The sequence below is a fragment of the Pipistrellus kuhlii genome, unplaced genomic scaffold (genome assembly GCF_014108245.1).
Source record: "Pipistrellus kuhlii isolate mPipKuh1 unplaced genomic scaffold, mPipKuh1.p scaffold_m20_p_52, whole genome shotgun sequence".
Taxonomy (NCBI): Eukaryota; Metazoa; Chordata; class Mammalia; order Chiroptera; family Vespertilionidae; genus Pipistrellus; species Pipistrellus kuhlii.
This window is the reverse complement of record NW_023425554.1, coordinates 1805144-1828508: the sequence shown is the minus strand read 5'-3', so window position 1 is coordinate 1828508 and position 23365 is coordinate 1805144. Positions and strand designations below refer to the sequence as shown.

Here is a 23365-nt window from a genome sequence, read left to right as displayed (position 1 = left end):
TCATTAATGTTTCTATCTTTCTCTCCTTCTCCCTTCCTCTCTGAAATCAATAAAAATATTTTTTTAAATAAAAAAAAAACATTTATGGGAAAGCTGGTAAAATTGGAACAAAATCTGCAGATCAGTTAAGAGTATTATTCCAATGTTACTATCTTGGTTTTGATAAAGGGACCAAGATAATATGATATGTGAAAGTTGGGGCAAGCTGAGTGAAGAGTAGATAAATATTTGGGGACTCTCTTAGACATAACTCTTCTTTAAATACTAAAATTATTTTAAAATAAATCAGCTATTAAAAATATAGAGATCAAACTGATAAAACTCACTAAACAGAAACTCTTGGGGAGGGAGGGAGGTAATCTCAAAAATCTTTAAGAATGTAAAGATGTGGTGAGATCAGAAGATGGAGAACCAGCCTTGAGAACTCTGAGTTTTACAGGAACTTCCCTCCCTCCCCCAGACCGGGCTCCACTCTGTAGGTCAAAGTCCTCCACGTCTTTCAGGTTTCCTAGGAATGTTATCTCTTCTTCTGAATGTTTTGGTAATTCCCCCAGGTCTGTCACTGGGTCCTAAGAGACACCCACCCCTTATCTTCCCAATGACCTGCCCTGTTTTGCCTGCCCTAATTTTCTGTGGGTTTCTATATTTTGAAAGTCAAAGTCACTTAAAAAAAAAAATCAAATCGAACTAGTTATTTCAGAGGCAGGGGTGAGGATGACAGGTCCCAGGTCTCCCCCTCACCTGAATGAGTGCGTCCCGGGACCCAGTGACAATCACATTGTTCTCAGGATCAAAAGCAGCCGCCTCCACTGTGTCCTCGTGTTCAAGGTCAGTGGCCATGAATCGCTGAAACCCCTGTGCGTTGGCCAAGAATATCCGCACGGATCTTCCAAAGCCTGAAATGGCAGGGTAGGGGAAAAGCCTTTGGTGTCTGGAGGAGCTTGAGTAATTCAACTGAGTCAACCACGTTTTCTGAGCACCTACTTTGTGCCAGGGGAAGGAATACAATGGTGAGCAAGATGGACACAGCCCCGTCCTCACAGAGCTTACCATTGGGAGAAGGGGGTTGGGGTTGACAGTAATCAACGATCTCACAGAAAAACAGGAAAGATATTTATGATGAGAAGACAATGTGTTTTCTGAGGACTGGGGCTGCTTATCTGGGCTGCTCATGGTATCCCAGTATGCAACACAAAGCTGGGCACAGAGTAAATTGTTTTGAAAAAGAAAAAGAGGGACAGAGGAAGGGAAGAAGGGAGAGAGGAAGGAAGAAAGAAAAGAAAGAAAGGAGGAAGGAAAATACAAACACTATAGTTTCTGATAAGGGCAGTGTGGTCAGGGGACGGGTGCCTTGAGGAAATGTCACACAGACACATGGCAGAGAAGGCTGTGAAGGCAGAGGCAGAGACAGGGATGTGGCCACGAGTCAAGGAATCCCAGGGCAGAAGCTGGAAGAGGCAGAAAAGGATTCTTCTCGGGAGCCTGAGGAGGGAGCCAGCCCTGACAGCACTGTAATTTCCGACTTCTGGCTTCCAAACCGGCCAGGGAAGACATTCCTGCTGTGTGAAGCCACCGCATTTGCATGGTAGTCTGCTATCTCAGGCCGTGAGCTGACTCCAGAGGAATGAGGAAGCGGCAGGCACCGGGAGGGGGAGCGGCAGGGACAGACCGCCGGGAGCTGGACAGGCCGGTGTGTCCGAGGAGCAGCGTGGAGGCCAGGGAGGCTGGAGCGCGGTGAAGGAGAGGGGGAATGCGGGAGACAACCACCTCCCACACAGTTACACTGAGTTTCAGATGAACAAGGGAACATTTTTTTGGTACCTAAGTATATCCTACACGTTGTGTGGAATATCCTTGTACTAACACTTTGATCTGCTGTTCATCTGAAAGTTAACTGGGAGTTCTGTATTTTTTATTTTTATTTTTTATTTTTTTTGTCGCCCAGGCGGGAGCCCACCTCTAGTGGGAGGACGACCACTAGGCTTTGGCCTTGTTATCCCTTTTATTTATTTATTATTTTATTTTATTTAAAAACTATATATTTTATTTTATTTATTTATTTATTTATTTTTTTAGAGAGGAATAGAGAGTTAGAAACATCAATGAGAGCGAATCATTGATCAGCTGCCTTTTGCACACCCCCTACTGGTCCTTTCAGTCCATAGGCCGACGCTCTGTCCACTGAGCCAAACTGGTTTCAGCTGGGAGTTCTGTATTTTATCTGGCATCGCTGCCCAAGGGGACTTGCTCACGTGCTCACATACCGTCTAGGAGAATGTGGTGTTTGAGAAAACCCTTAGCAGGGGCGTAGGCAAATGAGGACTACGTCTCCTAACCAACAGGTTGGCCCTCAAAACTGTGGATGGGCGCCCTTGCTGGTTTGGCTCAGTGGATGGAGTGTCTGCCTGCCGACTGAAGGGTCCTGGATTCAATTCCGGTCAAGGGCACAAGCCTGGGTTGTGGGCTCGATCCCCAGTACGGGGATGCAGGGAGCAATCAATCAATGATTCTCTCTCATCATTGATGTGTCTATCTCTTTCTCTCTCTCCTTTGCTCTCAGAAAATCAATAAAAATATATTTTAAGAAAGAAAAACAAACAAACAAACACACATGAGAATGGTGAAACTGTCCGGGCTCCTTCTTCTCATTGGCTGCTGGAAAGAGCCACACTTGAAACCCAACTATAACAAGTTTTATTTTGGAGGGGGGGTGGTTGTGGGCTATTTTTTGGATGTGCTTAGAGAGAGGAAGAGAAGGAAAGAGAATGCCAGGGAGAGGAAGAAGAGAGAGAGAGAGAGAGAGAGAGAGAGAGAGAGAGAGAGAGAGAGAGAGAAAGAGAGAGAGAGAGAGAGAGACAGAGAGAGAGAGAGAGAGAGAGAGAGAGAGAGAGAGAGAGAGAGAGAGATTTATGTGAGATAGAAACATTGATCTATTGCCTTTGGTATGTTCCCCAGCCAGGCATCAAACCCGAAACCCAGGCATGTGCCCTGACCAGAAATTGAGCCAGCAGCCTTTCAGAGCACAGACTGAGGCACAACCAACTGAGCCACACTGGCTGGGTGATCTGTAACATGTGTTTAGGTCACCGAGCTCCAGTGTCTGTGGCCTCGGTCCTGACTCTGTCTTAGTTTTTCTTTTTCCTTTCATTCCTATTTCCTGTGCCACATGCTACCCATGCTGAAGCCCCCCGAGGTCCTTTTGGAGACAGGACAGAGGGTACATGCCAATCTGTCACCTATCACCTGACCTCAGAGGGCACGTGTTCACCAACAGGGTCACACTGGTGCTGTTAGTGGTTTGAACGGAGGTAAGTATAAGAATCAAACACACACTAGATTTGGAAAAGCCACACAGGAATTTTAAAAATGATGTGAAGTATACCATGAATGATTTTTTACGTTGATTTCACATTGAATTTTTGGATGTGCTGGCTTAAATACGGTGTTATCAACACGAAGGCCACCTGCTTCTCTTTACCTTTTGACATAAGGTCATGAGGACATTGGCAATTAGAGACACGGCTCACCCCTGTGGTTCCCGTTACCGGGCAGCACTGACCTACAGGGTCGTTGGCCCCTGGAAACGGCTTTGCAAAAACCAGGCCGATTGTAGGGCCGTGAAAACACTCTGTGTGAGACTGCGACGAAGGATGCATGTCATTCTACATTTGTCCAAACCCCTAACACACATGTGTCAAACACAAGGCCCGCGGGCCAAATCCGTCCCGCCAGGCCTTGCAATGTGGCCCGCACCGCGCTGTCATCACTGCACTCCACTGCGTTTCCATCACAATGACAGTTTATGTCTGTTCAGTAAACCATTCGGCCCGCGATTTAGGCTGGATTTTAGATTTTGGCCCCTTCTCTGATTGAGTTCGACACCCCTACCCTAACATGTACAAAACCAAGAGTGAACACGAATGTAGACTGTGGGCTTTGGGTGCTGTGTCTCTGTTGGGTTGTTGGTTATCAACATGCATCACTCTGTGGGAGATGTGGACAGTGTCACATGCACTCGTGGGAGTGGGGGTGGGGGGGACATACGGGGAATCTCTGTCTCTTCTGCTCAATTTGGTTGTGAACCTAAAACTAATCTGGCGGGTGAGGGGGTGGGGGGAAGACCTTAAAAAAAAAAAATCAGGCTCTCGATCATCTGTTAGTCACCTCCACTAGGAAGCCTTCCTTGACTGCTACGAACTAAAGAAGGAAACCCTGTCACACACTCCATGGCCCCTGATTCTTGTCTTTCTTATGCCAACCTATGTGTCCATCTTCCCTGCTAGCCTGGGAGCCCCTAAAAGCTGGAGTTGTGTGGGGAATGCAGGAGGCTCACCAAGCCTTCACCCAGTCCCGCTCTGTCCCTGTGGCTGTCTGCTCCCGTTTCAGAGATAATGAACCACAAACCCAGGAAGGTTAGGAGATTCGTCGGGAACAAGGGTTGGCAAAAGACAGCCTGTGGGCCTGAACTGGCCACCATTTTTTCGTATGGTCCATTTTTTCCAATGGTTGAAAAAGCTCAGAACAAGATGACTATTTTATGACACATGAAAATAATATGAGATGCAAATTTCAGAATCTATAAAGAGTTATTGGCTCATTGCTACTCCGGCTTTTGCATTACAGGGCAGGGTTCTAAACAGATTCCGTCGGGCCCACAAAGCCAAAAATGTGTACCACGTGGCCCTTTGCAAAAAGTTTGCTGATCGCTGGCCTAGGACTCTGCCTTTTCCCCCAGCCCCTCTTCCAACCAGATCCAGAGCCGCCTCCTCACCACTCCCTAGTGAGTGAAACGCTACCTGCAGCGAGAAGGGACTCATCTTCAGAGGTGACCAGGAACCCCACAGCTTCCGGAAGCTTCCCCAGCAGGCTGTCTCCTTCAGGGGAAACCTGCACAAAGTCAAATATTCCCATCAAGCATTCCCATGGGCTTAAGGGTTCAGGGTCAAGAGCTTGACGCAGGGCTGTGACCAGCAATGGGATCCTGAGCGAATTCCTTAAACCCGGGGTGCCTCAGTTTCCTCGTCTGTGGAATGGGTGATGAAACCAGGACTGCCTCACAGGGCTATTCTGGGCTGAAAATGTGTAGAACGGTCCCCTCACCCCCCACCCCCAGGCACATAGTCAGCTCTTCCAAAGTGGCAGGTATTATTATTGTCGACATTGTTATTGTTTGTTGTTGCAACAAACTCAGGGACCCAGAGAACATTCTAGCATTTGTTTTCAGCCCCGGAGGAGGCCTGGCAATCTCAAATATCAAAACACAAGGCCGAGCCAGAGACAGGAAGCACTGTTCTCCCCATTCCCGAGTTGCAAAAATGAGCCGATTTTGATCAAATCTAAGAGTGAGATTCATTCATTCACCCTGATTCTTAGCCCCAATCCAGCCCCTGGGTTTTGAGCACCTGGCTGCTGTCAGCCTGTGTGCCAAAAGCATTACGATCATTATCTGTTGGGGCGAGAAGGAACAGGACACGTGGGCAGCCCAGGAAAGGGAGTCCTTTGCACCAATTCAAGCCAGGAATTTAAAAGAATTTGTTCAACGTTTATTTAGCAGATGCAGGAGAAAGTGAATTTCTTTATGGATGTCACTGCTGATATTTTTAAACACATAATTTTTTAAAGTAAACTTAAAAAATATATATTTTTTGATTTCAGAGAGAGGAAGGGAGAGGGAGAGAGAGATAGAAATATCAATGATGAGAGAGAATCATCGATTGGCTGCCTCCTACTGGGGATCGTTCCCTGACCAGAATCAAACCTGAGACCCTTAGGTTCACAGGCCAACTCAGGTAGGGCTCACTGAGCCAAACCAGGTAGGGCTTAAGTAAACATTTTTAAAAATATATATTTTATTGATTTTGTACAGAGAGGAAGGGAGAGAGATAGAGAGTTAGAAACATCGATGAGAGAGAGTCATCGATCAGCTGCCTCTTGCACACCCCCTACTGGGGATATGCCCGCAACCAAGATACATGCCCTTGACCGGAATCGAACCCGGGACCTTTCAGTCCCCAAGCCGACGCTCTATCCACTGAGCCAAACCAGCTAGGGCTTAAGTAAACATTTTTTAAGAATGTATTTTTATTGATTTCAGAGAGGAAGAGAGGGAGAGAGAACTAGAATCATCGATGATGAGAGAATCACTGCACTGGGCCTCTAGTATTCAATAAAGTTGCTTACCAAAGAGATGGAGCCCTTGCTGAACCCAACAACCATGTATCCTGGTTTCTGCACGGAGACCCCACAGGTAGGTGTTTCTTCTTTGATGCTGGACAAGTGTTGCTTCCCCTGCTCTTTCCCTGTGGCTGAGCTCCACAGACTGACCACACTGCCTTCCGACACAGCCAGCAGCGTGGCCTGGGAAGCCAGCGCTGCCGAGCAGATCCAGGGGTCGGAGGCATCCCCCCGGATGTGGAAAATCAGCTCCGCAGTTTCCAGATTCCAAGCGTTGACCTAACAGAAGGATGACAACGAAGAGAAAACTCAGCAGGACACCTAGGCTGCTGGTTTTCCAGAGACAAATGCAAGACCTGTTCTTTTTTATAGTTGATGCATTTTATTTTTTGAACGCTCTGCTAGTGCCAAACATAGGTGGTCAGAGAGAGATATCCTGCATCGGATCCTGGAAGAGCAGAAGGCCATCTGTGGAATTTGATAAACTCCAAATAAAGCCTGGAATTAGGTTGATGGAAGTTATCAACATTAATTTCTTAGTTTTCACAAATGTAGTTATGTATGATGTAAACTTTTATAAGCTTTAAAAGTTTTTTATTAAAATTTTTTAAAGTTTTAATAACATTTTAAAACTTTTGCATAAATCTAAAATTGCTGCAAAATAAAAAGGTTTAATAATAGAACAAAAGTCAGGCATACCATATGCATTGACATATATATGTCCATTACAATAATTATTGATTAAAGAAGTTTTCCTGTTTAACCTCACAAAAAAGTATCTTTTTATCAGCAGTAACCATTTAAATAGTAAACATTTGCCCATAATTTTACTTCTAGGGTTTATGTTAGAGAACAAAGGAGAGATACACACAAAAATATATGCATAAGGAAAGTTAGCTCATTTATTTGAAAGCTCCACTGGACACAACCTGTATGTCCGACAGTAAAGGATTAAATAAACTATAGTGAAGCCAGGCGATGGAATCCTATGAAATCACTAAGATCCTCTTTTTGAAGAATGTTTAAGGGTATGAGCCAATGAAAATCTTACCTAATAATAGACAAACATGTAAATTGGCCATACCTCCGCTACTCCCACAGCCAATCAGGAATGAATATGCAAATTAACCCAACAAAGATGGTGGGTTGATTTACATATGCAGGCGGGGAGCGGCCAGGTTGCCTACTATGAGCAGGAGGAGGGGTGGCAGAGGGAACTACAGGAGAGGAGCTCCTCCAGGAGCAGGGATTTGCAGGCTCTCAGGTGGCCGGGTGCAAAGCCAGGGTAAGGGAGGCCTATTCTTGCACAAATATCGTGCAACAGGCCTCTAGTAGCTTTATAAAACTGCAAACTTTTGCTGATAACAAAGACGATTTCTATAATCAGTTTTGAAATCAACCAGAACTTCTCTAATATTTAAGCCTGCACTACCCAGTAAAAATATAATGCAAGCCACATGTGACTAAATTTTTATCAGCCACCATGATTACCTTGGAGCCAGATGCTGAATACACAACCTTCTTTGCTTCGTCCACGTGAAGGCTCTGAGGTACAGCAGGATCTCTTGAGCCTCCATCCCAAATGGTGAACTTCTCCTGGCCAGAGAGTAAGTTCCACAAGCGCAGGCTGCGGTCCTTGGAGGCGGAGATGGCCTGCGTCCCTCTGGCAAACACTGTCACACACCTCACCTCTCCTGCAGCAGGCCAGGGGGGGTGAGGGTATTAGCTGGGAACAGTTTGACCTTCCAACCACCAAAATGCCTGTTGGCCTGGAAATTCCCTGGCTTACCAAAGAAAAGATGGATAGGATTGAACGTACCAAATCAGAAATAATGCAATGTGGCAAAGCTAACGTGAGAGTGTAACAATTGCTTGGGATTAAATCAACTGCCCAGATGTTGAGTCTGTAATAAACAGAGATTATTGAATAAATAAAGTTCCGCATCATCCAGGGAGTGTAAGAAAAGCAAGGAAAAATTATAGGCGGTATAATTTTGGAGAGATGTTTTCTAAGCAAAACATGAAATTTCGAAGACAAAAAGAGGGAAAAATTAACCAAGTGAATTACATAAAAAAAGTAAAACTTCAGGAGGTAAAATGTAACTGAAAGGCATATGACAGACTGGAAGAAAATATTTGCAGTATGTAACAGATAAATGGAGACTCTCCTTAATAAACAAGAAGTTCTTACAAATAAGCAAGAAAAACACAAATAACCTACTCACAAATTGGACAAGGAATAGAAACAGAAATTGACAGACACAGTACAGTAGACAATAAGCATTATGAAATGATGCTCAACCTCATAGATACCACAAAAATGCAAGATGAAATACTAATACTATTATTATCCATCATATTGGCAAAAATTTTATGGATTGATCACTGGAGTGCAGGCAAAGACATTAAAAAATCAGTTATTCTCCTACCTTGCTAACGGGAGTTTAAGTTGACATATATTTGTAAGAAGGTAATTTGGTGCCATTTATTAAACGTTAAAATGTGCAATCTCTTGGTTTTGATAATATACTATAATTATGTAAGGTGTTGTCACTTAGGTGAATAAAGGGTACACAGGAGCTATGTACCATTTTAGTTGGAAAACTTTTGCGAGTCTATAAGTATTTCAAAATAAGTAGCTAAGAAAAAAGAAGAATAAAGAGAAAGTGTGCATATATTTGACTTCGAAATTCCACTTCTAGAAATTTCTTACAGAAATAAAGAGTATAAAAGGACTTTAATTGTATCATTGTTTTATATGAAGACTAGAAGCCCGATGCACAAAGATTCATGCTAGAATGGGCTTTCCTTTCCCTGGCTGCTGGAACCATCTTTCCACTCTGCTCCAGCCCGTTTCTGCTCAGGCCCCGGAGCTGCCTCTTCCTGCTCCAGCCCCACCTTCCCACGCTGCCTAGAGGCCTGAGAGACTGGGGTTGGGGCAGAAAGCCTATGTCCCGCCCCAGTCACTCAGCACCTGTGTATGCATACCAACGCCATCTTTGTTGGATTAATTTGCATATCACTCCTGATTGGCTGGTGGCTTAGCGAAGGTACGGTCAATTTACATGTTTGTCTATTATTAGGTAGGATATTATGCAGGCATTAAAAAATATATATATATAGCTGAAACCGGTTTGGCTCAGTGGTAGAGCATCGGCCTGCGACACGCCCCAGGTTCGATTCCAGTCAGGGGCATGTATACGTTGGTTGGGGGCACATCCCTAGTAGGGGGTGTGCAATAGGCAGCTGGTCCATGTCTCTCTCTCATCGATGTTTCTAGCTCTCTATCTCCTTCCCTTCCTCTCTGTAAAAAATCAATAAAAATATATTTTAAAAAATTATATATATATATATATATATATATATATATATATATATATATTTCAGTTGACCATGATAATCATAATTATTTTAATAGCCAACACTTGGTGCTTCTATGTCCCAAGCATAGTTGTAAGTGATTTACATGCATTAAATTCCTTTAATCCTTGTAACAACAGTGTGAGATATGACTATTATCCTACTATACAGATCTGTAAACTGAGACTCAGCAGAATAGAGTAACCTGTCCAAAGCCATCTGGTCAATAAGTAATGGAGCCACTATTTGAGCCCAGAGTCCAAGCTCTCAATCACTACAAAATACTGTTACATTATATTATGATCAAAGCAAGTTGCAGCACAGTATACAAAATAGCATGATCTGATTTTTGACAAAAACTCAAAGTATATGAGCCTATAGAGAGTTATGTTAGCATAAGCCTGGAGAAAATTCGCTATTGGTTTATGACAAACTGTAAACATTGACCACTTCCTGGAGGAAATGGAAAGGGGAGAGACTAAAGGAAGGGAGTTTTAGGTCTTTATCATTTAAATTCCGACAAGATAGTGGGTGATTTTTATTTGTTGCAATTTGAGTATTTTCAAGCAACAGTTTTATCAATAGCAATGCTTTAGAATATATCCCCATAGATAACACTATATTACTGTTAACATGAATTGGAGATATATACACGGTAATGGAAAAAGGTAAAATATATTATGTTAACTGAAAACAAACAAACACGGTTGCAAAAAGCTTTTATGACGATGCCACATAATGACGTTTCGGTCAACAACTGCATATCCGATGGTGGTCCCACAAGATTACAATGGAGCTGAAAAATCCCTGTGGCCTCGTGACCTTGTAGCCATTGTTGGGCAATGCCTGACTCTTGTGTTTGTGATGCTGCTGGTGTGACACTGCCAGTTGTATACCATGATGCTCCCACGAGGATGAAATTGCCCAATGACGCACGTCCCAGAACAGATTCTTTCCGTTAAGAGGGATATGACTCTATAAAACCAAACCCCCTTGAGGAAGGGAAGCAAACCTGCAGCCTTGTGGTGTACAGGACGGTGCTCCAACCAACTGAGCGCGGGCCGGGTACCCCTTTAAAGGTACGTCCAAAGCGTGTGCCTTACCCCTGTCCCCCTGGCCTGAGCCCTGGTCTGTCCCTCTTCAGCCTCTAGAACAGGGCCTGGTGGAAGCAGACAGTCAACGATTGATCAAATGAACAAACGATAAGCGGTGATGGGACTATGCAGAAATGAAAACTTGACTGTGCTAGACAAATTGTATAGATGTCCACAGTGCTTTATCCACCCTGGTCTATCCATTCTGCAGCTCAGGCCCCGGAACTGTGGCTCTACTCCTCCCATCAAGAGATAAAGCCTAGTCCTAACTGGTTTGGCTCAGCAGGTAAGTGCGTCGGCCTGAGGACTCAAGGGTCCCAAGTTCGATTCCGGTCAAGGGCATGTACCTTGGTTGCGGGCACATCCCCAGTAGGGGGTGTGCGGGAGGCAGGTGATTGATGTTTCTCTCTCATCGATGTTTCTAGCTCTCTATCCCTCTCCCTTCCTCTATATTAAAAATAATAATAATAATAAAAAATAACCAATAAAATATATATTTTAAAAAAGAGAGATATAAAGCCTATTTTCCTGCTCATTGATTTTGGACTGTTGATTGATTTCCCTGCTCATTGACTCTGGATTGTTCTTGTGACTTCCTCTGGCCAGCAGAATGGGACAGGGTGCCAGTTCCAAGGACAGTGCCGGGCCTTAAGAGACCTGGTGCTTGCCCTTCAGAGACCCTGCCTCTGCCCCAGCTCACCTGCTGGAAGATGAGAGACCTCGTGGAGCACCACTGAGTTGTCTCAGCTGAGAACATCCTGGACCAGTCGGCTCCCAGGTGCCTCACTAACTGATCACAGGTGCATGAGCACGCCTGGCTCAGACCAGACAGCTGCCCAGCTCGGTCCAGCCTGGCTTGTTAATCCACAGAAGGTGAGCTCAAGAAACAGCTATTGTTTGAGCTACGGTGTTACGTTGTGTGGTGATAACTCACATATGTAGGATCAAAGCCAGGATTTTTAAAAAATATACATTTTATTGATTTTTTTTACAGAGAGGAAGAGAGAGGGATAGAGAGTCAGAAACATCGATGAGAGAGAATGATCAATCAGCTGCCTCTTGCACACCCCCTACTGGGGATGTGCCCGCAACCATAGTATATGCCCTTGCCTGGAATCGAACACAGGACCTTTCAGTCCACAGACTGACGCTCTATCCATTGAGCCAAACCAGTTTCGGCACAAAGCCAGGGTTTTGATACAGAGAAGTGAATTGGTGATGCAGGGGACCTGGGGACAGATGGATGGATGTGGGGCACCAGGAAGAAGGTGATCCTGAGCCACCCCCTGAGCCTCACCTGTGTGTCCAGTGAGGATGTGGACCACCTGATGCTCTTCCATGTCCCACACAGCCACGATGCCCTCCTGGGTGCCAACCACCAGCAGCCTCTCTTCCAGGCTCCACGCCATAGCAGTGATGCCTGCAGCCCACGGAAGACAACAGGGAGGACCTCAGCTCCCACGTACCAGTCCTCAGCCGTGCGGTCCTCAAATGGGTCCCCACTTCCCAGACAGGGGAACGGAGGCACGGGCAGGCTCAGTCCCTGCCCAGAGCCACACACCTAGGAAGCAGCAGAGCCAGGACTTCGAAGCCAGAGCTGTCAGACACCAGATTCAGATCTCGGCTGTCATGTTTATGTTGCTCTTAGGGACTCAACCATAACTTGGCCATAAGTCTCTCTAGTTCAGCGGTTCCCACCCAGGGGCGATTCTGCTCCCTCGGGAACACTGGGCTGTAATGTGAGGGGGGGAAATGAACTATTTTATTTCATTTAAGCGGCTATTATTTTGGCCTTTGTTACAACATTTCAACTGTATCCTAACAAATGCACAGTGTTTTCCATTAAACCAGATTCAGTCTCAGAATCCTTCTCAATACAGTATTATAGTGGCTGTTCCTAAACCAATTGTTCCATTAATTGTACTTAATGTTGCTTAGAATTTCTATTTTGGAAGCATTATGCCTTGGGAATATAGCTTTCCCATACAAGGCAATGTGGCATAGAAATGTTCTGAGTTGCAATAACTGACATTTGAACCACAAGCTAATTGCATTCAGTGGCCTCCTGATTAATGCAAGAGATTGTGAGTGAGCAGAAAAGGGAATGGATGAATGGTGGTGGGCTGGTGGGTGGATGGATGGATGGATGGATGGATGGATGACTGGTTAGATGAGTAGGTGAGTGAATAGATAGGTATTAAATGGGTAGACAGATGAGTCAATTGATAGGTGGATAGGCAAACTGGTGAATGGCTGAGTGTATGGATGGGTGAAGGGTGAGTGGATGGAAGATGGCCAGGTGAGAGAAATAGAAAGATAAGTGGTGTGGATAGAGGGATGGAAGGAAGGTAATTAATGGAAGTATGGATGGTGGTGGTGGTTGGATGGAAGGAAGGAAGATATGTAGAAAGGAGGTGGGTGGATGGATGGATAATTGATGGAAGGATGGATAATGGAAGAAAGGGAAGATAGGTTGATGAATAGATGAATAGATGGATGGAAGGAAGGAGGCAAGAAGGAAGGAATGAAGGAAAGAAGGAGGAAGGAAGGAAGGAAGGAAGGAAGGAAGGAAGGAAGGAAGGAAGGAAGGAAGGAAGGAAAAAGGTAGAGAGGAAGGGGCGAGGGAGGGAGGAAAGAAAGGACAGAGAGAAGAAAGAACGCATGGACAAACGGATGACAAATGAATGTCACTGACATTCTGGTGCCCCAGGGAATCTACACATTCCATCAGCCAGTTAGGCACCAGCCCTTAGCTTCCAGACTTACTAGCTCAGCCTGCAAATTGCAGACACCCCCTGTAGGATGGACACTCAATTCTTAGAGACTGAAGCCCCGAGGCAGATGGCATCCCCTCACTCTGGGCCCATTAGCAGTCTTGACACCAGTAATCTACAGTCTCTGTGGGCCAGAGAGAGCGAGTCAGCATGAGACAGCGAGGGCAGCCTTGTGGGCACCTCGGGGCCTCCAGACTGGCAGAGGGGAGCCCCAGAGAGGAGCCTGAAACAACTACCCTCCACTGTTCCAGGGCAAGCCGGGGGTGAGGGGGCTACATGGGGGAGACCCACCTTTGTGACAGCCAGTGAGGGTGGCCCGGAGGGGTCCTCCTGGAGGCTGGAGGAATCCTCCGAGAGGCACCAGCACAGGGTGTGGGCACTCCCGGAACCAGCGCTGGGCCTGTTGGCACAGCTCTCCCACCAGTGCCGGATGCGAGGTAGCGAAGAAATGGAGTCTGGCCAGGATTTCTGTGTATAGGATGCTCCTCTCTGCAACAGAGGGGGCTCCAGTTAAAGGGAGGGGCTCTGCTTTTCCGGGTCAAGCATGCCCCCTTTTGCCCATCATCCTCTCCTGCCTCTTATCCAGGTAACTTTGCCCCTGCTTAAAGGGCACAAGATGGTTTCCAGCCTTTGGGCCTCTGCCTGGAACGTTTCCTTCCCCTCCCCCTTCTCCTGCCAATCATCTCATTCTCATCTCAGCTCAAAGGTCACTCCTGAGAAAGAGCATTCTCCAGTCCATCCCTCCAGTCCGCAGAGTCCCCATGCTCAGGCCTGACTGCAGCTGCAATCTGGCATTTCTCTGTGTGTTTGTTCAGGGCCCAGCCACCCCCACTACCCTAGACCCGGAGTTTCCCGAAAACAGGAATAATGTTTGTCTCGTTCATTGCTGTGTCCTTAGTGCCTAGAACCTTGTAGACACCCAGCAAGTCTTGGTTAGAGAAATACTGATCATTTCCCTCTCCCTCTCTGAAATCAACTATAACTCTTTAAATCTGTGGGAATGTGTTTTCTCTCTTGCTATATAAAGTGTTGGTCTCCTTTCCTTGATTTTACCTGAACTATCACCTATCTGGTCCTTTCTTTCTTAAAAAAAAAAAAAAAAATATATATATATATATATATATATATATATATATATATATATATATACACACACACACACACACACACACACACATTATTGATTTTTTACAGAGAGGCAGGGAGAGAGATACAGAGCTAGAAACGTCGATGGGAGAGGAACATCGACCAGCTGTCTCTTGCACACCCCCTACCGGGGATGTGCCCGCAACCAACGTATACATGCCCCTGACTGGAATCGAACCTGGGATCTTTCAGTCCGCAGACCGACGCTCTACCACTGAGCCAAACCGGTTTCGGCCCTATCTGGTCCTTTCTAGAAATGGTGCTGGGCCGGGGTGAGGGGTAGTTTTCACTCCAAAACTCTCCAGGGTTCAAGTTAAGGTTCTAGAGACTGTACTAGGAGAAAGCCCAAGGTGTGGACAGGAAAGGAATGCTGGGTAGTAAGAATCCAGCAGGTGGCTCAGTGAGGAGTGAGCTTCTAGGGGTCAGTACAGAGCGGCTCCCCTGACTCACCCAAGCCCCGGAGCTCCACGGCCGGGCGGCACAGCTGGAGGGCTTCTCGGACCAGGCCCACCTCGGGGCCGTCCAGGTGAGGGGCACACAGGTCAAAATCATCCAGCAGGCTCTCCATGCCCCCGGAGACGCCTCGGCAGCAAATCCAGCTCATGCTGCCTGCGGAGGGGACGGCTGTGAGGAGCAGTTCCTCCTGGGAGGAGGGCTCCCAGGGCTTCTCACTCTTGCCCTGCAACCCGGCCCCTGTGGTTCTCTGCCAGGCAGTCCTGTGCACTGCAGGTGTGGAGCATGGTCCCTGGTCTCCACCCGCCAGAGGCCAGTACCTTCCCCCTGAGTCACGATGATAAAAAACATAAACATTGGCAAGTGTTCCCTGGGGGGCCGAGTCACCCTGGTTGAGAATCACAGGAATAAATGAGTGGTAGATAGAGGTACATACATGCATAGATACATAGATACACAGATATATGTATGCATACATAGATACATAGAATAGACAAATAGATGGATAGACAGAAAATTGATGAATAGATAGATGACAGATGGAAAGACATAAAGATGACATAGATGATAGAATAGAAATGACAGATGATGGTAATTAGAGATAGATGGTAATTAGAGATAGAGATAATCCTATATAATAATTCTATATAATAAAAGGCTAATACACAAATGGACTGAAGGGGGGGTGGCTATGACACACACTGACCACCAGGGGGCAGATGCTCAACACAGGAGTTGCCTCCAGGTGATCAGTGCGCTCCCACAGGGGGAGTGCTGCCCAGCCAGATGCCGGGCTTATGCTGGCAAGCACAGCGGTGGTGGCGGGAGCACTCTTGAGAGGGCGCAGGCCAAACTGAGGGACCCCCCTCCAGTGTACAAATGTCATGCATTGGGCCTCTAGTAGATAATAAATAGACAAAAAGAAAGATGGATGGGTAGATAATAGGTGGATAGATATAAAGATGATAGAAAGACATAAATGAGAGATAGAGAGAGAAATGATAGACAGATACGACAGGTAGATATGACTGAGGAATAGACATGATAGAAAGATGGAAGGTAAACAGATAGAGACAATTGCTATATTGATAGGCAAGTCGCTCTCATTCTAAGGCTGACTTTCTCGCCCTCTGCACTACCAACCAGCACTCAATGCCAATAGCACCCCCTCCCTGAGTCTTGACAACCAAAATATCTCCAGACATTGCCAAGTGTCACCAGGTGAGATCCAGTGCCTAAGAGAAACCAAGGACATTGACTCTTGCCTCTCTCTTCCCGGGCTCTAGAAAGGGGTAGCAGGGTGGAGGGTCAGGACCTGCCCAGGGCTTACCCAGCACCTCCTGCTTCAGCTCCTCAAGGCGGCCCGAGTGGAGCAGGTGGTAGGGCAACTCCTTCAGCTTCCTCAGGTTTGCAACCGTGTCCGAGAACCACAACGGCTGCGGGGCCACCTGCAGGAGAGGAGGGGGTGGCAGGCCAGGCCGGGCACTATGGGATGCGGGGAGGGGGGTCGGGGGGGATGGGGGATGGGGACACAATTCCAGGCAGAGATGCCCTAGACCCACCACACGTTGGGCTGGGCAGAGGGAGGGATCTGAGGTTCTGGGAACCCATGGGGGGCATTAGAGCAGAGCCTCAGAGGATAAGTAGGAGTATGTCTGGTGAAATGTGAGGGCAAACAATGGGATTCTTGGGCAAGGCATGGCATGTCCGCAGGTGAGAGAGCAGGATGAGAGTTCGGGGAGGGCTGAATAATAAGGCACAGCGGGCAATCATGGTGGGAAAGAGACTGGAGAGTTTGTAGGCAGAAGATCATGAATATCAGGCTGGGGAGGTGGGACAGGACACAGAGGGCACTGGAGAGCCATGGGAGGTGTTAGAGGAGAGGCATGACCAGCATGCATTGTCAGAAGCATTCCTTGGGAGGATGGACTGGAGCAGGAGGTCCTGAGGCTGGGAGGCCAGGAAGGAGTACAGACCACGTCCCAGAGGGAAAGGATGCGACAGCCTGCAGGGGATCTGGGCACAAGGGAGAGGACCTGTGAGTCCTGAGGGAGGAGAAAGGGCAGGGCCGAGAGACCAGCAGGCCTGGCACTGTCTCTGGCCTCCTGTGTGTCCATCATGGGGACAAAGAAGAAGAAAAATCTATGACACCAGAAGACTTGCAAGTGTATTTACTGGTTACCATCAATGGGCTACAGTTATGGAAAATGTTAATGTCGGGAGAAATGGACAGAAGAGCCCAGGGGAAGTCTCTGTATTCAATTTGCAACTCCTCTGTAAATCCAAAATGATTTCAAAAATCGTTTTAAAAAGAGATTTTAAAATCGTATACGTTCTGCCTCGAAGTGAAGGGAACACAAAGTAAAAGACCAAGTAATTGAGAAGGGGAAAAAAAACCTGGAAGGCTTCCTGTAGGAAGAGGCATGTAAGCTGTGCCTTGAGGTGTTTGAGAGGCAAAAATATAAAAAATGAGGGGACAGCACATCAGCTAAGGATGCCAAGTCATAGAGCTCCTGGGCATAAAAGAAGAAAGACTGGAAGGAAATGTGTGACTAGTGACTTGGTCTTGCCCGCGCAGCAGGGTGGAGGTTGAAGGTGCAGGAGAACAGGGGTGCAGACACCTCACCTTGCGGTCCAGGTTCAGGGGCTTCCCCACCAGGGGCAGGGTGATGAGCTTCTTGATGCCCTGGCTCCAGGCTCCCAAGAAGAAGTCAGCCAAGAGTCCGTGCCTCGTGGCTTTCTCAGGCCCCGAGAGGTAGCGTTCCCGGATCACCTCAGCCAGCTGTCTGCAGAGAGGGGACAGGGGCTGGTGGGCCTGGGGACCCGGCAAGCTCAGAGCTGGCCACTGGCCTTCCAGGAGACAGTTCCCAAATGCAAGTGCATTCTAAATCACATCCAGATGCTCACTAAGTCTTCTGACGGCCTGTCCTATTTGCTACTTAACATTTATCTCTTAATCGGCCCATCTTCCCTCCCTCAACCTCAAATAAATTTATTAAAAAAAAAACAAAAAAACATAACACCTTTGGGCTCCTCGTGTTAAGCATAAAATAAGTTATTGTGCTGAAACCAGTTTGGCTCAGTGGTAGAGCATCGGTCTGCGGACTGAAAGGTCCCAGGTTCGATTACGGTCAAGGGCATGTACCTTGGTTGCGGGCACATCCCCAGAAGGGGGTGTGCAAGAGGCAGCTGGTCGATGTTTCTCTCCCATCGACGTTTCTAGCTCTCTATCTCTCTCCCTTCCTCTCTGTAAAAAAAATCAATAAAATATATTTTAAAAATAAATAAATAAATAAAAATTTTTTTAAAAAGTTATTGAATGTCCTAGCAATTCTATTCCTGGAATTATGTACAGTACATATGTGTATATATATATTCTGAGTATATACCAAGGGAATGGAAAAACTTAGACGCACAAGTGCACAGCAGCACTGTTCACACTCGCCAAAGGCGGAAACAACCCAACTATCCATCAGCGGGTGAACAGATAGATGAACAGGGACGCATCCCTGCAATCACAAAGAGGAATGAAGCTTCGACACGTGCTATAACGTGGACGAATCTCGAAAGCATGATGCTGAGTGAGAGAAGCCAGACACAAAAGGCCACATGCTGACCCCATCGGCACAAAATGTCCCGGACAGGCAGATGGGCAGCAACAGAAAGCGGGTTAGAGGTCGCCAGGGGCCGTGGGGGAGATGGGAGTGACTGCTCCTGGGACCTGGGTCTCCTCTCGGGCGATGAAAACATCCTGGAACTCCTTAGAAGGTTGGTCGCAAACGCTGCGAATGTACGAAGTGCCACTGAGGTGTACACTTTAAAACAGTGAATTGTTAAATTTTTTTTATTTTATTGATTTTTTACAGAGAGGAAGAGAGAGGAGTGGAGAGTTAGAAACATCAATGAGAGAGAATCATTGATCCGCTGCCTCTTGCACACCCCGTACTAGGGATATGCCCGCCACCAAGGTACATGCCCTTGTACCATGCCCTTGTCCGGAATCAAACCCGGGACTTTTCAGTCCGCAGGCTGACGCTCTATCCACTGAGCCAAACCGGTTTCAGCTAAAACGGTGAATTTTAAATGTGAATTTCTCCTCCTAGAAAACAAGCTAGTTGTGTGAGAGTCGGGGCGCGGAAACCCTTGAATGCTGGACCAAGTAGACGTGACTCCTGGGGGTGGGGAGAGACAAAGGTCTGGGCGAAGGAGGAGCCCTTGGGCATGCAGACGGCATGGCCTCTGCGCTGGGCCTACCTGTGGGCGACGGCCAGGAGCGTGAAGCCGTCCGCAGGCCGCCGGGCCAGGCAGGTCCCCAGGTCCCGGCGAAGCCTCACCCACAGCAGCGGTGGGAAACGCAGCAGCTCCTTGCTGGGCGGGGTCCAGTCCTGGTACACGGCCTGCAGGACCTCATCATCCAAGGACAGGACGTCCTTCAGCTCAGCCTCCGAGAGCCCGTGCCTGTAGGGAGGAAGAAAAACCTGGAAGGCTTCCTGTAGGAAGAGGCATTTAAGCTGTGCCTTGTGGTGTTTGAGAGGCAAACAACAACAACAACAACAAACAACAAAAACTAAAAACACACACACACACACACAAAATAAAACACACAAAAAACGAGGGGCATCACATCAGCTACGGATGCCAAGTCTTAGGGCTCCTGGGCATAAAAGAAGAAAGACTGGAAGGAAATGTGTGACTAGTGACTTGGTCTTGGTCTTGGTCTTGCCCGCACGGCCGGGTGGAGGTTGAAGGTGGAGGAGAACAGGGGTGCAGACACCTGCGTCTTCCGCACGTGGAGGAGGCAGACGCCAAGCGACAGAGGAGCATGGCCAGCTCACTGCACAGTGCCTGCCCGTCACCCTGAGGATCCGCGTCTGGACGTGCCCAGGCCTGTGGGCACCAACGCCTGGTTCCATCTGTACCCACCACCTAGGACCTTTCCTGACCTTTCCTTCTGCATCCACACAGCTACAGAACCTCCCACCGTCCTCTCCCCAGGGAAACATAGGGAGGGAGAGCGGAGGTAACTTGGGAAAATAATGCAGAAACCAACTATGTCCACCCCAGTCTACCCCATACTTCCTGGCCGGAGAAAGCCTGACAGGGAGGGAGTGGCCTTAAATGGGGCAATCGTCTGAAGTTTTGATGCTGATCTGAATGGACTTTCTAACACCTGCGAGCGAGCGTGAGAGCTTTGAGGGAGGCGGCTTCTGCTTGCACCTCACTTAGAAGCTCATGTGGATATTTTTTTTTAAATTCTGTTATGTTGAGCAAAGTCTTTGTTAGGGTCCGTCAAACCTAAGAGTCTTCATTTTGATCAAAACACTGGCCACATTGTTCACATAGAGAGATGGCTTACTCAGAATTTTCTGATGTATGACAAGGTGGGTATCAACGGGAGACAGAGAGAGAGAGAGAGAGAGAGAGAGAGAGAGAGAGAGAGAGAGAGAGAGAGAGAGAGAGAGAGAGAGAGAGAGGAGGGTCTCTCAGGCTAAGGCAGACTTTCTCACACTCAGCACTGCTGACATTTGGGGCTTCATCACTCCCTGGGGGCGGGTGGGGGGGTCCTGAGCAGCATCCCTGATCTCCCCCCATTAGATGTCAGTAGCACCCCCCTCCCCAGTTATGACAATAAAAATGTCTCCAAGCATTGCCAGGTGTTCCCTGGGGTGGGGTGCTGGCCTAGAACAACTCAGATCTGCTCCAACTCAGATCTGTCCTGGGGGTGGGAGCTCAGCTGGGCGGCTGGAGCTGCTGGCTCCACCGTCACCCCAACGACTCCATCCCTCCATCCGTAAACAGCGTATGTTCACCGAGCTGGAGGCACTCAAGTCCAACCTTCAGCCGCCTTCCGCACCCGCAGGAGGGGCGGTCCTGCCCTCTGCGAGGCCCCTCTGCTCCACTGATTGCATCAGAGGTGGAGCCAGAAAGGCCCATTGATTTCTGTCTCCCCGGATTTTGGGAGCAGGATTCCAGGCGGAGCCAGGACAATGGAGTCAGGCCCCTGAGACGGGAGCTGGGGATGCCCACGGAAGCTTGTGGCAAGCTGGAGGTCTGGGGAGGGGGAAGGAAGGGGCGCGCACAAAAGCTGATGTGCGGAGGGAGCGGATCCGGAGGGAGAGGGGATGAAAAGCTGCCCTGGTTCCTGTGGCTTGCCTGTTTCCATGACAACCTGCTTCCTCCACAAAGACAGCAGCGCAGGGGCCTGATGGTCCAAACCCTTTATTCCGGAACATTGCTCCGTCTATCATTGTAGAGTCCATGCCAGGCCTCCACTCTGGGGTACTACTGGCGAAATCTGGGATATGCCCCCTGGAGTTGGCTTTGGAGTGGCCCTGGGTTCCCGAGCGCCTCCCCCGGCCCCGGCCTCGGCATAAAGCCCCTAAAGTAAGCGTTAGTGTGAAAGGTATTCTGTTCCTGGCAAACCAACCAAACAACAAACAATACCCCCTCCCTGCTCTCCGCCCATCTTGCCTGATTTGTGGTAAAAGACAAAGGTGGGGAAGAGAAAAACTGCCCTAAAACGGAGAAGAGGCAAAATTGGATTGTTAAGCATCCCTGCTGATGGGCTCGAATGTTCCATTAAGCTAAAGCTCTATTGCCTGTTGTGTCTGCCAGTTGGTCTCCATCCCACCCTCCTGGGGGCGGGGGCTCAGCTGGGCTGCTGGGGGTGGGAGATGAACACGCTTCTAGCTCCTGCTCATTTTTTCAGACTCCCTGTCCACACCTGGCATCTCTGAGCAATCCCTCCTGACCATCCTGACCCAGCTTCACCAGTTTGCAGCCCCAAAACGTTCTCTGGGCTGGGCAAACTTCATCTCTTTAAACTCTATGAACACAATAGAATTAGATTTTCCTGTTACAATTTTGCTGACTCCCATGCCACAAGCTTATAATTAGATGTAGAGACAGGTTTGAGGTTGATTCTTCAGAGAAGTTTGCTTTTTAAATATATATATATATATACACACACACACACATACCAGAGGCCTGATGCATGAAGATTCATGCAAGAATGGGCCTTCACTCTGGCTGGAGCCACCTTTCTGCCTTCTCATGCTGCCCAGAGGCCTGGAGTGGCTGGGGTAGTATGGAATGCCCTCATTGTCATAAGCATCTCACTCCACCCCCGCCGCTAAGTGCCTGCATGTGCAAATTAATCCACCACATTTGTTGGGGTTAATTTGCATACTCACTCCTGATTGGCTGGTGGGCGTCATGAAGGTACGGTCAATTTGCATCTTACTCTTTTATTAGTGTATTTTTTTTGTTGATTTCATAGAGGAAGAAGAGGAAGAGAGAGAGATAGAAGCATCAATGATGAGAGAGAATCATGGATTGGCTGCCTCCTACATACCCCCTACTGAGGATCAAGCCTGCAACCTGGACATGTGCCCTGACTGGGAATTGAAACAGTGACCTCTTAGTTTATAAGTCAATGCTCAGACACTGAGCCACACCAGATGGGCCAGAGAGGTTTGCTTTAAGGAGATTATTTTTTTTCCTGAAATTTCCACACACATTGTTTAGTAATTACAAAGGGAAACATTGCACATTTACAGTGGGGAGTGTGGGGGGGGGGGGAATTGTGCCCAAAAAGGGCCAAGCATCACTCGGGTTTAACCTGGATGTGATCACAAGGAACCATCAGACCAAACATCAGGTGAGAAGGACCTACAATTTCCTTACACACCTGCCCCCCTCCCCGCCCCCCGAAGCTGTGCTCCCTGGACAAGTAGCATCAAAGGAGCGATACCTGGGTCCCAGGCCCTACAACAGACCTGCTGCACCAGACCCATTATTCAAAAGCAGGTCCAGGATACATATACCCATTAAAAATTGAGGAATGCGGTCCATGTTCTTCAAAACAGCACAAACAGAATGTTCCGGATTATAGGAGACAGAAGAGATGATAATTAAATGCAATGTGTGGTTCTGAATTGGCAGCTCTACAGGACATTTTTGTGACAATTGGCAAGTTTTAACCATAAACTGTGTATTAAATAATATAATTGCGTCGGTGACACATTTCCTAAGTTTTGTCATTGTCTTTGGCATCGTGGGATACTGGCTGCCCTTGTTCTTAGGGAAAATGTGACATATTTAAGGGTAAAGAGGAGTGATGCCTGTAATAAACTCTCAAATGGTTCAGGGGAAAACTATGTGTGTGTTTAAATAGATAGATATTAAGACAGAGACTAGGTAGGTAGATAAATAAAAAGAGAGAGAGAGAGAGATAAATAGGAAGGATTATAAATAAAAGAAAAATAGTGAAAAATAGATGCTAGATCAGTAGAAAAATAGAATAGAAAAATAGAAAGAAAATATCTATCATGATAGATAGATAGATAAACAGACAGACAGATA

The 23365-nt window shown here is 47.4% G+C and overlaps 1 protein-coding gene across 2 annotated transcripts in view; it reads right to left on the bottom strand.

Annotated features, from left to right (window-relative positions):
- NWD1 (NACHT and WD repeat domain containing 1) overlaps nt 1–23365 on the bottom strand; it is a 63073-nt gene that overhangs the window by 9684 nt on the left and 30024 nt on the right. For both annotated transcript variants that reach the window (XM_045573563.1, XM_036416011.2), the window contains 10 exons: nt 19256–19459; nt 17628–17787; nt 16332–16449; nt 14999–15157; nt 13694–13891; nt 11926–12048; nt 7666–7868; nt 6181–6453; nt 4797–4887; nt 742–896 (listed from right to left, as the gene is read on the bottom strand). In XM_045573563.1, the coding sequence (XP_045429519.1) occupies nt 742–896; nt 4797–4887; nt 6181–6453; nt 7666–7868; nt 11926–12048; nt 13694–13891; nt 14999–15157; nt 16332–16449; nt 17628–17787; nt 19256–19459 (1684 nt within the window). The remainder of the gene's footprint in view (nt 1–741; nt 897–4796; nt 4888–6180; nt 6454–7665; nt 7869–11925; nt 12049–13693; nt 13892–14998; nt 15158–16331; nt 16450–17627; nt 17788–19255; nt 19460–23365) is intronic.